At 40.2% G+C, this 12,632-nt stretch overlaps 1 protein-coding gene across 2 annotated transcripts; it reads right to left on the minus strand.

The window, feature by feature from the left end:
• Window positions 1-138: 138 nt before the first annotated feature.
• Window positions 139-12,247, minus strand: lbr (lamin B receptor). Of its 2 annotated transcripts, none has more exons than XM_068342144.1 (14): window positions 12,110-12,247; window positions 8,641-8,815; window positions 7,959-8,174; window positions 7,096-7,179; window positions 6,049-6,226; window positions 5,561-5,757; window positions 4,783-4,837; window positions 4,349-4,543; window positions 4,151-4,254; window positions 3,614-3,739; window positions 3,323-3,491; window positions 2,893-2,973; window positions 2,256-2,378; window positions 139-2,046 (listed from the first exon to the last, which is right to left on the minus strand). In XM_068342144.1, exons 2-14 carry the CDS (start codon window positions 8,803-8,805, stop codon window positions 1,886-1,888), a joined length of 1,854 nt encoding a protein of 617 aa, XP_068198245.1. In that variant the 5' UTR covers window positions 8,806-8,815; window positions 12,110-12,247; the 3' UTR covers window positions 139-1,885. The 2 variants fall into 2 exon arrangements, with proteins under 2 accessions (XP_068198245.1, XP_068198244.1); XM_068342143.1 differs by lacking the exon at window positions 12,110-12,247 and adding an exon at window positions 10,901-11,100.
• Window positions 12,248-12,632: the final 385 nt, after the last annotated feature.

The following is a 12,632-nucleotide window of genomic DNA, read 5'->3' on the forward strand; positions in this document are numbered from 1 at the left end:
GATAGTACACCACATTCACAAGTACAGTACTAAGTCTTAAAACCATATAGATGTTACATCCGTAGCTTAATTTCCAACACAGCACCTGTCAACAAGTCATAAAATGAATAAAGTCCCAAAACCAGCAAACGAATGAAATACTGTAAGCTTGAATTTTATTTTGCAGTATGTATACAGATAAGCTTCGTCCAGCCACTGTCACAGATCTGGCGCTGGCTGCTAATCTTTTAAATTCTTATTAATTGTTGTGACATACAATCATGTACATCCGACTTATTGCTTTTCACTCCGAGTCTCAAACCAAGGAAAGAAATTTACAAAATAAGAAAAAAAAAAAAAATCATTCAAACATATGTATAAGGGAACACACAAATGGTGGCGTCTACAGTGTCAAACATGTGAGCTGTCTGGTTAGGTAGTGTGTCACACCGTTTCAGTGGTTTCAACACATTCCGTAAATTTTGTCTGAACACATGAAAGATCTAGCTGTAAACAAAACAAAAATTAGGTGAAACTTAAGAACTTTAACTTTAAAAAAAAGCAACATTAAATATCTAATGACAAACATTACTAATATCACTATTCTTTTTACTCAAAATATGATTTAAGAAAATATTTACATGTTATTCAGTCAGCACAGCATAAAAAGGGCCCCCTAGCTAGTTAATGTTTGGCTACATTTGTATTCATCTACAGCTGCACATGCATAAAAACATAGATTTTTGGGGGTCTGCAAATGCACAGGTTAAAAATGAACGCTCAGCACAGTCACAGTATAAACGTCATTAAAATTGTTAAAGACCTGTCAATCTAAAGCTCTATGAGGCTAAAAATATTTTTTATGGTAATGATGGTGAATTAAAAACTTGTTCATGTGAGAGAACACGGCCCAGACACAGCAGGACAAGAGACAAATGTTATAAGCGCTGTAACAATGTAGGAAATGAAAACAGTCAGGAGCCCCGTTTTGAAGGCATGCCTCTTGTGAGTAGAATTGGTTCCACTTGTTCATGTCAGACACGACCATTACGGTTGAACTTTCTTCATCGGTCACGTCACACTCATAATTACACACACCACCTCCCGCCTGATGCGAAAGAGGAATGACTGGACAGCGTGTGAACCTGAGGTAGCAAAAAAAAAAATCCCAATTCAAATACAAATACACTTTGGAACTGATAAAATTAGAGGAAAAAAAAGTTTGCCCATTAGTGCATTTGTTTTATAGAAAAATCATTTAACACTCTCAAACAAAAAACTATGTATTGCTATAACATTATTCACAACAAAATCATTAAAGACAAAATAATGTGAATTGAAGTTTCTGGGTCCTGAGAAAAACAATGTTCTAGTTCCACTGTACAGGTCACTAAAAATTATTACAACCTTGTTCTTTAGAATTAACATTAGCTGTATGATTAGAGGAGGAAAATGTACTTACACAATGATTCATTATAACTAAGCTGATATTTTAACACTGTGAAAATGGGAGCACAGAGTAATAGTCACCAGAAAATACGCAAGTGGTGAGTCACTGTAGAAGTATAAAAATATGTATGTACAAAAATATACATGCTAACAAGACATTCCTTGCAGAGGCATTTTTCCCCACATGTTTTGTAAACTATTTGAAGTACATATTTGAACATTTCCTATTTCAAAAGGCAATTCTTCAATGACTGTATATTTTTTCCTCCATTAAAAAATTCAATCCATGGTAGCACCTACAGTCCAGAATCAAGTTTTTAAAAATTCTCATTTAAAAAAAATATTTTAAAAAGACAAATAAGTCAATAAATCCATTCATATTGTTTGTGAGCCATCAGGGCTGCAACACTGGGTTAAAAAAAAAGGCCTCAGCTCAGGAGTGTCCGGTGGTGGTTGGTCAGTAGACACGGGGAATGATCCGATAGCGAACTGTTCGGCAGTACTCGTCCCACGCCGAGCCGTATTTCCTCCTGCACTCACTCATGTCTCGGGAATCTCGGTGTACGAGCAGGATGATGAAGTAGATCATGTAGTACCATGGCAGGAGGTGACTGAAGCCTGCACATGTGGATGGAAGAATTAAAAAAATATATTTTATTTGATTGTATTTATCAGATGGCAGAAGGCTGTACTCATACTAGGCCTTTTTTTTTTCTTATGTGGTAGTTTTTCACATTTAATTTTAATCCAAGAAGAAAATGTGGGATGAGAATAAAACAACTTGTTTAAGTTTGATTACTGGTGGTGTGACTGTGAAGTCCACTCACCACACGGTAGGGACCAGGCCAGAGCCATGATAAGGTCTCCCAGGTAGTTTGGATGGCGGACCACGCCCCACCAGCCAGACACGAGCAGACTCTTTCCTGTAGCGGTGGGGATTGTCTTCAGATCTGGAGAAGACAGAGAAGCCCAGAGTCACCAGTGAGGAGGATGACGAGAATGGAGGTTTGCATCATATTCAACATGAGTGTTGCATTAAATATACAGAAAGAATCCATCTCAGTCATTTTCCCCAGACACAAATGACAAAATGTATAGATCGAATAATAACAACAACAACAACAATAATAATAATCCTTCATTGTCCCACAGTGGGGAAATTTGTGATTGTGGCAGCGGGGGGGGGGTGTCATGCATAAATATTTAAATAATATACATACATATTAACATATGCAACATATGAAATATACATATCCACATATTGTAAACATATTAACATATATTATCAGAAATTTACAGTTAGAAGAAGTATACTTTATTGAACCCCGCAAGGGGAAATAACAAAAGAATTATATTTACAAAACTATACACTACAGACTGCAGATTACACTGGTCATCCAGATTTAGAATGTTTTGTTCTTTGAGTTCTATAACCACAGTAAACAGCGTTGAGTCTTGACTTACGGGACAGTTTGGGGTCTGATGGGTTTCTCCTGAAGGAGTTCTTCTCAGAGTTGGATTTCCTGAAGATGTAGAATCCAGCGACTGAAAGAGAAAAGAAACAAGAGAACTTCAGCTTCAGAAACAGGATATAAAATCCATTTATCTTCCTGAGAATAATCACGAATCTGTCCTTTATATTTATCTGGCCTTGAAGGTCAAAGTGTAGTATCTGCAAAAATGCAGCACTGAGATAAACAGTTTTTTGTGTATTCATTAATCAAAAATGAAATATTTCCAGAAATTGTGACAATAGAACAACAAAACTAATAGATTCAATAAACAATACGAAGACTTTCCATTGGCTTTCAGAAAAAGAGACTTTGTCAAGCATATTTCTGTTTTTGTAAGTGACCTTGAGATAAAGTAGTGAGGGCTGTAAAGAAACACTTACGTTTGAGTATGACGATGGCTGCAAGGGCAGGGGTGCTCAGGGGGTTGGGGTGGCTGACAAGGTAATAGGCCTGCAGAGTGTAAGTAAAAGGAACCCACACAAGATCACCAAACGCCAACATGAAGCCAAAACCATCATGGATGAAGTCCATAGTGGACAGGATGGCCTCCTGAGGAGAGGAGAAGACACACAATCATCACCCAGAAACACCCATTCATTTGTCGGTCTTACATATGATGCCGTTTGCGGGGAATGTCACAGCACATTTAACTGTTGCTCTGCTGATCATACCTCATTCCAGAGGCCGTCCACCACATAGAGAAGCTGGAAGAGGTTCACCAGGATCATGGAGTAAGATGGAGCATCCAGACCCTGCTGCTTCATCTCAGCCAGCGCCATTGCAAAGTTGATCAAACACTGAACCATAAGAGATTCATTACAAATGTTTACTGGTCATCAAGAATGCTATAGAGGTATTTCTTAGATGCCTGCCTTCTCTTGGAAAACACTTTTCACAGACAACCAAACAACAGCATGAAGCAGGAAACAATACAATAAAATTGAATAAGAAATCTCATAACTTCTATTAAACATCAGGTGTAAGAGTTGGTGCTACATACAGTATAAAAACCACATGAAGAACATCTTTACATTCGGCCACCAGGGGGAGCACTGTGCACGCGTTTAAGAAAAGACAATAACTTGCATTGTTTCTCATGTATCCAACTAGGACAATACAAAAAGGCCTATTTTCTGACTATATACTATGCTTCCCGTGCCAACTCTGTCTTTTTAAAACAGACGCTTTGACATCATGTGATAACTCACCCAGCCAATCAGTCCAGGCCGCATTTCACAGAAGAACTTCAAGTCAAAGTTTCTGATACGGGGATTGAGTTCATGTCCTTTGAAGAAATCATAAACCACATTACCTAGGAAAAAAAAGAAGCAGTGAAGAAGAATCAGTACTAATTATGAGGAGATAACATATTCCATCAACGAGGAGGTGACTAGGTTTTCACTTGCCTGAGTTTCCCCCCAGCGCCAGCTGCTCTGGAGAGGTGCAACGTGAGCGGACATACAGGTAGACGCTGAGCAGGACGGAGACGACGAAGGAGGCGACTGCCAGCTGCAGGAAGTGGCTGTGGATGTAGGTGAGGTCGACACCCTGGAACATGGCAGCAGCTACTGCTAGAGAGCTCACCACGATGGCAAAGAAACCTGGAGAGAGACACAGTGGTTTGGCCCAAAGAAGGACGGGCGAAAAAATTTCTTTTGCAGTGATTGGTGAAATCTCTATCTTCTGTCATAGAGTGAAAGGACTGAAATAAAATTCACCAACCTTTAAACGTAACCGAGAATGTTCAATAAGTAAAAAGAATACTGTAGGAATACTTGTGAGAGAAGTCCAGAAACCTGTCAGAGAAAAGACAACAGGTGGCAGAGGTAGACAGACTCACCATTGGTTCTATACTTCAGCCTCTCTCCAGACCTCAGTGGCATGCCGTCACTCAGCTACAGAACAGAAACATCACAACGAGGATTAGCGACGTACCCAAAAGCATATCTTCAGTTACTGTGGGAGAGAGGTCATGGTAGGAATGAGACCATTCCCTCCCATGCAAACAGGGAGCTTGAAGCTCCAGGATCCAGAGACGAACCAAAAGAAGCCAAGCGGGATTTTTAGATTACAAATCAATGTCTGTTTAATCAATGATGTGACTTCTGATGAGGACCAGGGCATGAGATGAAAGGCTTTGACTGACATTAGAAGTACTGCATAAGCTAGAAAACCAAATATGAAACACGCATAAAGTTTATAAGGTGTATTATTAAGGTGCACAGCCACACTGAGTGAGTTGGGATGTGAAGGACAGAAATCCAACAGGAGGAAAAGAACAAGAGCTCCTTTTTTCCTGTGGAATCTCTCATTAACTCTTACTCCTGACCAATAATCCAATTTCTGCTCCCTTCCAGAGTCAACAGACATTTTAGTCATGTGCTCTTCACATGCGCCTCTACTGTTTTAGGGAATAGGTCGAGCTACCACCTTAACCATACTCTAGAGGTAATGGAATGTTATGCTACATAGGAGTAGGGGAACAGACTGCATTTGTGTATAATTACAATAAAGGAGAGGTAGTAACAGAGGAAACCGATTTCAGCTGAATATCATTATGTAGCAGTTCAGTAGGAAGAGTAAGCAGCACAGTGCAGAGTAGAAATAAAAACACTCACCTTCCCGACAGGCAGGATGTAGAGCAGGGCTTGGAATAAGATCCAAAGGATAACAAAACCAAAAGCCTGGGCATCCCAAAAGGTTTCAAGCGGGGGTAGGGGAGGGGGGAAGTTCACCAGACTGGGGTCCGCCAAGTTAACCTGGAGAATCACGAACAGAACCCAGGCAGGAAGGAAGAGCAACCAGAAGAACGCTCCTAGAGACAAAAGACATGCCGATGTCACCAGTTTGATTGTGTTTGATTTGTTCTGTCTGAATGGCAGTCATGTATAAACAGATAAATAAAGAGACTTGTTTCATGTTGGAAACCCCAGAATACATCGTGAAATAGTGAGAAATGCCACCGCGATTACCCAGAATCCTGAGTGAAACGACGGTAAAAGTTTCTTTTTCCAAATCCAACAGTCCAAACCTCAAAACTATTCAATGTATGTACCACTTTAAAAATATTTTGGATGGTTATTTTGTTCTTTTTCTCGCATCATACCTATCTTCCCGCCAAAGTCAAGTGGGGAGGAGAGGGGGACGGGAGCAGCGGTCAGCTTGGAGTCCTTTTTGTCCGACTGCTCTGGTTTGGCCTCGGCCTGTTTGGAGTCGTCCTTCCTTTGGCGTAGGTTGTAACGGCTCTGGAGCTTCTCTGGCTCCGGTTCTGCCTTAGACTCCGACTGAACAGAAATGATTTAGACTATTTAGGATTTTTAGAACACACAGAATAAGGTATTGTTGAAAGTATAGTAGAACAATATCATGTAGCCTAACAATATGAGTCTTAACATTCAAATATAAATTTGCTTAAAGACTTTCTACTCATTGAAATTTCAATTTCGACTCAAACTGCAAGCCTAAAATTAGACATAAAATCAGTGGTAAAATGGTTGGATTTCTTTTCTTTAAGAGTCCTCTTGGTATAAATACTTTGGATTAATGTCTATGGGTCACACACATCAACACTGACTTGGTTAAACTGGTTTCTTGGTCTGTAATCCTACAACAGGATCTGATTTAGACAAACTCAATCTTAACTACTGCAAGACAGTCAGATTGTCTACCATTCTGCTATTAGTCTAGACGGCTCCCTGCAAAGCAGTGAAAAAATGTTAGAAAGCAGGAAAAGAAAAGTCTCGGCACATGTTGTGCACCATGTGACCGGCGAAGTGAAGCATGATCTCGTAAGGGGAGCCTCTCAGCTGGAAAACACACACGGCCCCACGTAACATGCTCACATCATGACATTCCAACAGCCCTGACTTACCTCAAAACGCCCGAAACGTCAGTTTATTTTTATAGAATAACGTTTATCTGACAAATTAAATCAATTGCTCACTTAAGAAAGAAAGTCTTGTTAGGAAACAATGTGATCAGGAGAGTTTCATAGTAAATTTTCACGTCTTGATGAGGACTTTGGACCATGTCCGTCTGTGTTGACTTTGACATTAGTGAGGCAGTGTAACTAGGCACTTGAATATCAACGATTACAATAATGGACCTCGCCCCCAACAGATGAACATTGTTTTAATTGCAAGATAAAGCTCACCTCAGTCACTTTGCTTGCAGTGTTATTCTCCTCTTTCGCTTCATGCTTATTGTTGCTGTTGTTCTCGGCTGCCTTTGTCTGTTGCTGCCCTCCACACAATCGAGGCAGATTGATGAGAGACAAAACAGGGGAAAAAGCCAACGTGAGGAAGAGACAGAGCGAACGTGACTATGCTATGGTCAAGAAGTAGACGTGTCAGACCACAATTACAAGGTGTCATTTAGGACACTTGATGATGTTGAAATCTAGCCAGAAAACTGGGAAGTATTTATAACACTGATTCCTACAACAGCATGGATTCAGTTATATATAGCTGAATACAAGGCATACAATTTGGATGGATGAGTTACGGTCTCACAAAGTATGACAATACTCCTTAGAAATTCTAGATAAATACAATGTTGTTTAGCAACCACAGTATGGAGTGTGGACTGGTAGCTCGAGAGCTGCCAGTTCATCCCCTGGGTACTGCCGAGGCACCCTTGAGCAAAGCACCAAACTCCTAACTGATTCCGGGGCGCTACCACGTGGCTGTCCACCACCCCCACCATCTATCTCCACATTTGCATGTCTATAGGCTCTTTGTGTGTGTGTGTTTTGTGTGTGTGTGTGTGTGTGTGTGTGTGTGTGTGTGTGTGTGTGTGTGTGTGTGTGTGTGTGTGTGTGTGTGTGTGTGTGTGTGTGAATTTCCCCATTTATCCATGAATAAAATTTGTTCTTCTTGTCAGAAACAGTAAATACATATCCAGGAAGTAAAAGCTGAATGCACCATTTCCCATGTATGGTTTATTTAATGATACGAATACTTTCGTTGTCTCTGCCATCACCAGTGATAAGAAAGAGAACGTAGCTCTGGTACTCACCAAGGGACTGAGCGTCACTTCTATCTTGTCCTTCAGCTTTGTCTCTTTGCGGGAGGATGGTGCACTCTCTGTTATAGCTGCAGCAGCGACGGCCGCCGCCGTGCGGGAGGACGAACGTCGCGTGGTCCTAGCCGGGGAACGCGAACGGCTGCGACGGCGACTGGGAGATCGAGAGCGAGATCTGGAGCGGGAACGCAACTGGAAACCAGCAGCATTCTGGGGAGGAGATCAGAACATTACAAACGCACAATGTCTATTTATACACAAAATCTGTTCTTTAAAGACATCTACCTTATCTCTAGTAGATAGTATGCAATAGTCAAATTTTACACATCAGGTTTCCTTCCTTAAATATGGAGGATTAAAGAAAATATAATATTTTAAAAATGAAATGAGAATTTTTCTGCTTCAGTAGATATTATATACAAAACAGTAAGACTTATTAAGATAGGTATTAGTTGTAAACTTATATTGCCTACCAACATAAGGCAACTATTGTAAAGCTTCAGACGAAAGTTGGTAATTTCTTAAATTAGTTCTACTAACCATTTTAAGTTAAACCTTGACAAAAAGATTTATATCAAGCTTCGCACACACATAAAATCACATTCAATGAAACTGTTGAGAACTGTGTGAAAATGTGATGTCACATTCACAAGTCTCTCTGTAACCATGGTGTTACCTTGATATCTTGCTCCTTCAGCTCCAGCTCAGTACCATCCTTATAGATGACGGTGTAAAGCTGACTTCTGGTGCTGTAGCCCAGCACCTTGACCTCATAATAGAGGTTGCTGCCAGGCCAACGACCCATTACCATCTCCCCTTTCTGATATTTCAAAGAAGGCATCGTTACTGGCCTGAGAACAAGCAGACAGAAAGGAGGAGAGAGAGGCAAAGAATGAGGGAGAGAAGCTGTTGTAGGAAGGCGAAGTGGAGATGTAGGAAAAACTGTTTCCTGATGATAATGGGTGTTTCATCAGTACAAATTTATTTACTGGTATGTGTGAAGCTGTATATCATTTACAAGAAAATCATCAATAGAGCGTGAATTAACACAGCATTGATACGAGAAGGACAATTTCATACAATGACATGCTTTGTCATTACCCCCCCCCCTTTTCTGTTTCCGTGCAGTCCGCTGCAGCATGCAACAATCGACTGCAACAATCTGCTTGAGTGATAACCAGGAGTGACATCACAAAATCTCAATGGTCTTATTGTCACTCACACTGACTACTGTATTGACACAGAGTGTAACAGCTGGACAATAATCAAGTGTTAGTCATGTGTATTACTTTAAAGAACATGGTAATCTCATTAAGTAGCAGGGATTTAGCATGCAAAGCAATTCACAAAACAAAACAACAATTTTACACTTCGTTATGTGATTGTATTTTTCATTTAGAGAGACGAACGGCTGAGGGTTACAGGAAAGGTCTCTCTTTGAGCTGCAAGATGTTCTGAAAGTCGAAAACAGGAACTGATGCAGAAGAGAAGAGTTAAGTCCACATTATTGCACCATGACCAGAGATGAGTGGGTTCTTCTGGCCACTCCCTCAGGGTTTTACTCTTAAAATACCAGGAAATATATTTAACCCCAGGATGACACAATCTATTGCTCTAACTGCAGTTGAGATCTTATCTCCCGAGGGACTGACTTGTACTAATCACTGAATCTGTAGTGGTGATTAAAAGCTGTTTTAATCACATGTGAAACTTTTTTAATAGATGTGTGATGCAGCAGACCCAAACCTATATTTATCTTTCAACTGTTCTGCTGATTGTCAAACATTCTTCAGCTGCACTTGCTTAAGTAATGAGTAAATTCAATCATAAACTACAAAGGAGTGAAGAGATAGCACCAAAGTCGAGATTAATTGAGATTATGAATGACAATGTTAAAAACAAATTCTGCATCAACACAGAGCAAAAGTATAGCCGTCAAGTTTAAATATTTAAATTGTGTCCATGGTAACACATCTGATAAACTGTGTCCATCACTGACTGACATGAACAAACCAGCCAACCAGCCAATCACTTTGAGGCGAGACAACCTGCATTAGCCAACACTTTAGAATGCAAAATCCTTCTACAGTGTGCAGTACAGGATACAATGAGGTAGGCCAGGCAAGGTCAGCATTATGACACAGTAGTGACCGGAGAAGCTCAATGTTCAGAAAACCACTACACTACTGTAGAACTGCTGACAGGTCTGTCCCTGATAGGTTTACTAAAGCGATCTGTCTGACAGAGGAATGCCAGACAAACCATCCACAGGGCGAATAATACGAAACGACAACCCCAATCCAATGAAACAGCGTCCGACTCCATAAAACCCATCTCGTAAAATTGTGTAACTGCTGGACGCAACTGAGTTATATTCAGGTCATTCAATACAACTGTATACAATATCCAGACAAATGGAAGCACGTTTATAAAAAAGTTCACATTTCATCCATGTAAGGCCATTGCAATAAAATAAATTATTTCAATAGAAGCCTCTTGACAAAAATTTTCACTGAAGTCGTTGAGAAAAATTTGATTTTTACCTCCAGTTCTGTGAAGACAATTTTAATCACATAGCAATGACCAAACCCTGCAGCCTAGTAGTGACTAGCAGTTCAGTTTGTGCTTTTATTTTTTACCTGAAAAATTTAAACAGCTACCAATGAACAGATTTGTGTCTCTTTAAACTATAACAGCTGATTATCATCTAGGAAAAACTCTGCAGCACAATCAAATCCCATATTTAACTCACCGATCACAGTCATCTGATTTACAGTACAGTCCAAGTTGGATCAGAAGGATTACAACAAATAGGCGGGGGGGGGGGGGGGGTCAAACATGTGCAGTCAATGCGTAATCTAATGGTAATAGATCTAAGTCTGTGAAATACAAAAATCCACAACATCCAAGTGTACAACATTTCAAAAATGACACACCCAAAGGAAGTCCCCGTGCTGTTCTCCAGGCCTGCCTGCTGACTTCCATATGGAATGTGGAATTCAGGACTGAGTCGTGACTGGAGTGAGTTTCCCATCAGATCCCAGGCCGAGTTGATGAGAGGATACGGGCAGTAACGTGGGTGGGGTTTTAAGCACTGGTTAGCCAGACACCCTCCCTCCCCCACTTTTCTGCTGCTCCACCTGGTATGCACTCCCCTTGAGACACAAACGTGTGCATTATGCTGGAAACTCCCTCCCAAACAGTGACAACAACACCGAGAAGTGTTCTTTGACTTTCAAGGTGGATCAGTCTGCAGCGGTGCACAACAAACTTCACGTTCCATATTTATTTGATGGATGGATTGTAATATCGTGAAAATCCATCAATATTTGATTCTGTTGCGATGCTTGATGTGGTTTATATATGACAAAAGACAAATGAATTCTATGCGTTCTAATCTGACATTGAAACAAATAACCCTTTATTTTTTTATATTGTAAATTTCACATGTCTGTTTTCAACTCCCAGTCCGTTCATTTAAGAATGGTCCTAATTTCCAAATGAATACAAGCCATTTTTATCTTCTGGAATTATTTTGGGAGCTTGAATCGAACCGATGCAGTTGCAAGCAACAGAAAGTTAAGGAGGGAAAACGTCATGCATTCAAATGCTGTTGACGACGTGAGCGAACGCATCTGTCAAAGTCCTCACCCGTCAGGTTAGCATACAGGATTCAGTGCAGCTAACCTCAAAACGCTTGTTAGCATTGGAGTAAAACACTCACACATTTATAACATGCAGGTATCAGGAACCATTACTACAAGAGGATATCAGCGTTATTATCTGATTAATGTCGCAAAACAGGCACAGACTAATTTCTGACCCCGGTACTAGTTGACGCTAATCTGTATGCCGCGAATATCCCATTAAGCATCTTAATAAAACAGATGACGGCGTGTGTTAATATTTTTTCGTACAAAACTATAAACTATTAAGGGGGAGACCAACATCACACAAAATAAATTGTAATTAACATGATATAAGCGGGTGAAGGAGGAGATTCCAGGATGTAGCCGGAGCCTACAGCGCTGTTACGCAGCCTGCTTTGGTTAGCTGCGGCTCAGCCCCATTTCCCAACAAAGAGAAACGGAAAGCCACTTTGCTATTTTGAATGACGAACATGTAATTTTGACGGGTAGACTTACCTAAATATAAATATTTCCAGGAAGTGAGAGAATATTCCTTAACAAGACGACGAATTAATAAATGAATGTTAATATTTCATTAAAAAAAACGAACTTCTTTCCCGTTTGACGTAGAGGTCGTTCTCCCTCCCTCTCCAGCGAAACCGACCAGTGACTAGAATGGCGCGAAGGCTTCTAATTGGCTGGCTCAGCGTTCAGTTCAAACAGTTCTGCAAAATCATTGGTCAGCGACGGGTTTTAAATGACTCGTGGGGAAGACGTGTCCGCTTTGTTTACCAGTGTCAAATTACCGTTAGACAAAGATGGTACAAAAACTCAGTTAATATATTTTGGAATTTAATTTGTAGAGATTTTCTCCCTCAGTTTGAGGATTAAAGTTAAATTCCCTGAGGTAAATTCAGAGTTGTGATTTTGGGTGATGCAAAAACAATTTTACTAGACTTTAGGGAATAGAATTTTCTCTAATTGTCTGAGGGAACCTATTTGTATTTTTATTTCTATTTTTTTATTTGTAATATTTGTA

The sequence above is a fragment of the Antennarius striatus genome, chromosome 19 (assembly GCF_040054535.1).
Source record: "Antennarius striatus isolate MH-2024 chromosome 19, ASM4005453v1, whole genome shotgun sequence".
NCBI lineage: Eukaryota > Metazoa > Chordata > Actinopteri > Lophiiformes > Antennariidae > Antennarius > Antennarius striatus.

Coding starts and splice junctions, on each gene's coding strand:
- lbr (XM_068342143.1), bottom strand. CDS start 10,998: ATGGGAAACTCACTCCAGTCACGACTCAGTCCTGAATTCCACATTCCA. Junction 2,379..2,892: donor ATCAGACCCCAAACTGTCCC/GTAAGTCAAGAC, acceptor TGTCTTCTCCAG/ATCTGAAGACAATCCCCACC. Junction 2,047..2,255: donor GGCCTGGTCCCTACCGTGTG/GTGAGTGGACTT, acceptor CCACATGTGCAG/GCTTCAGTCACCTCCTGCCA.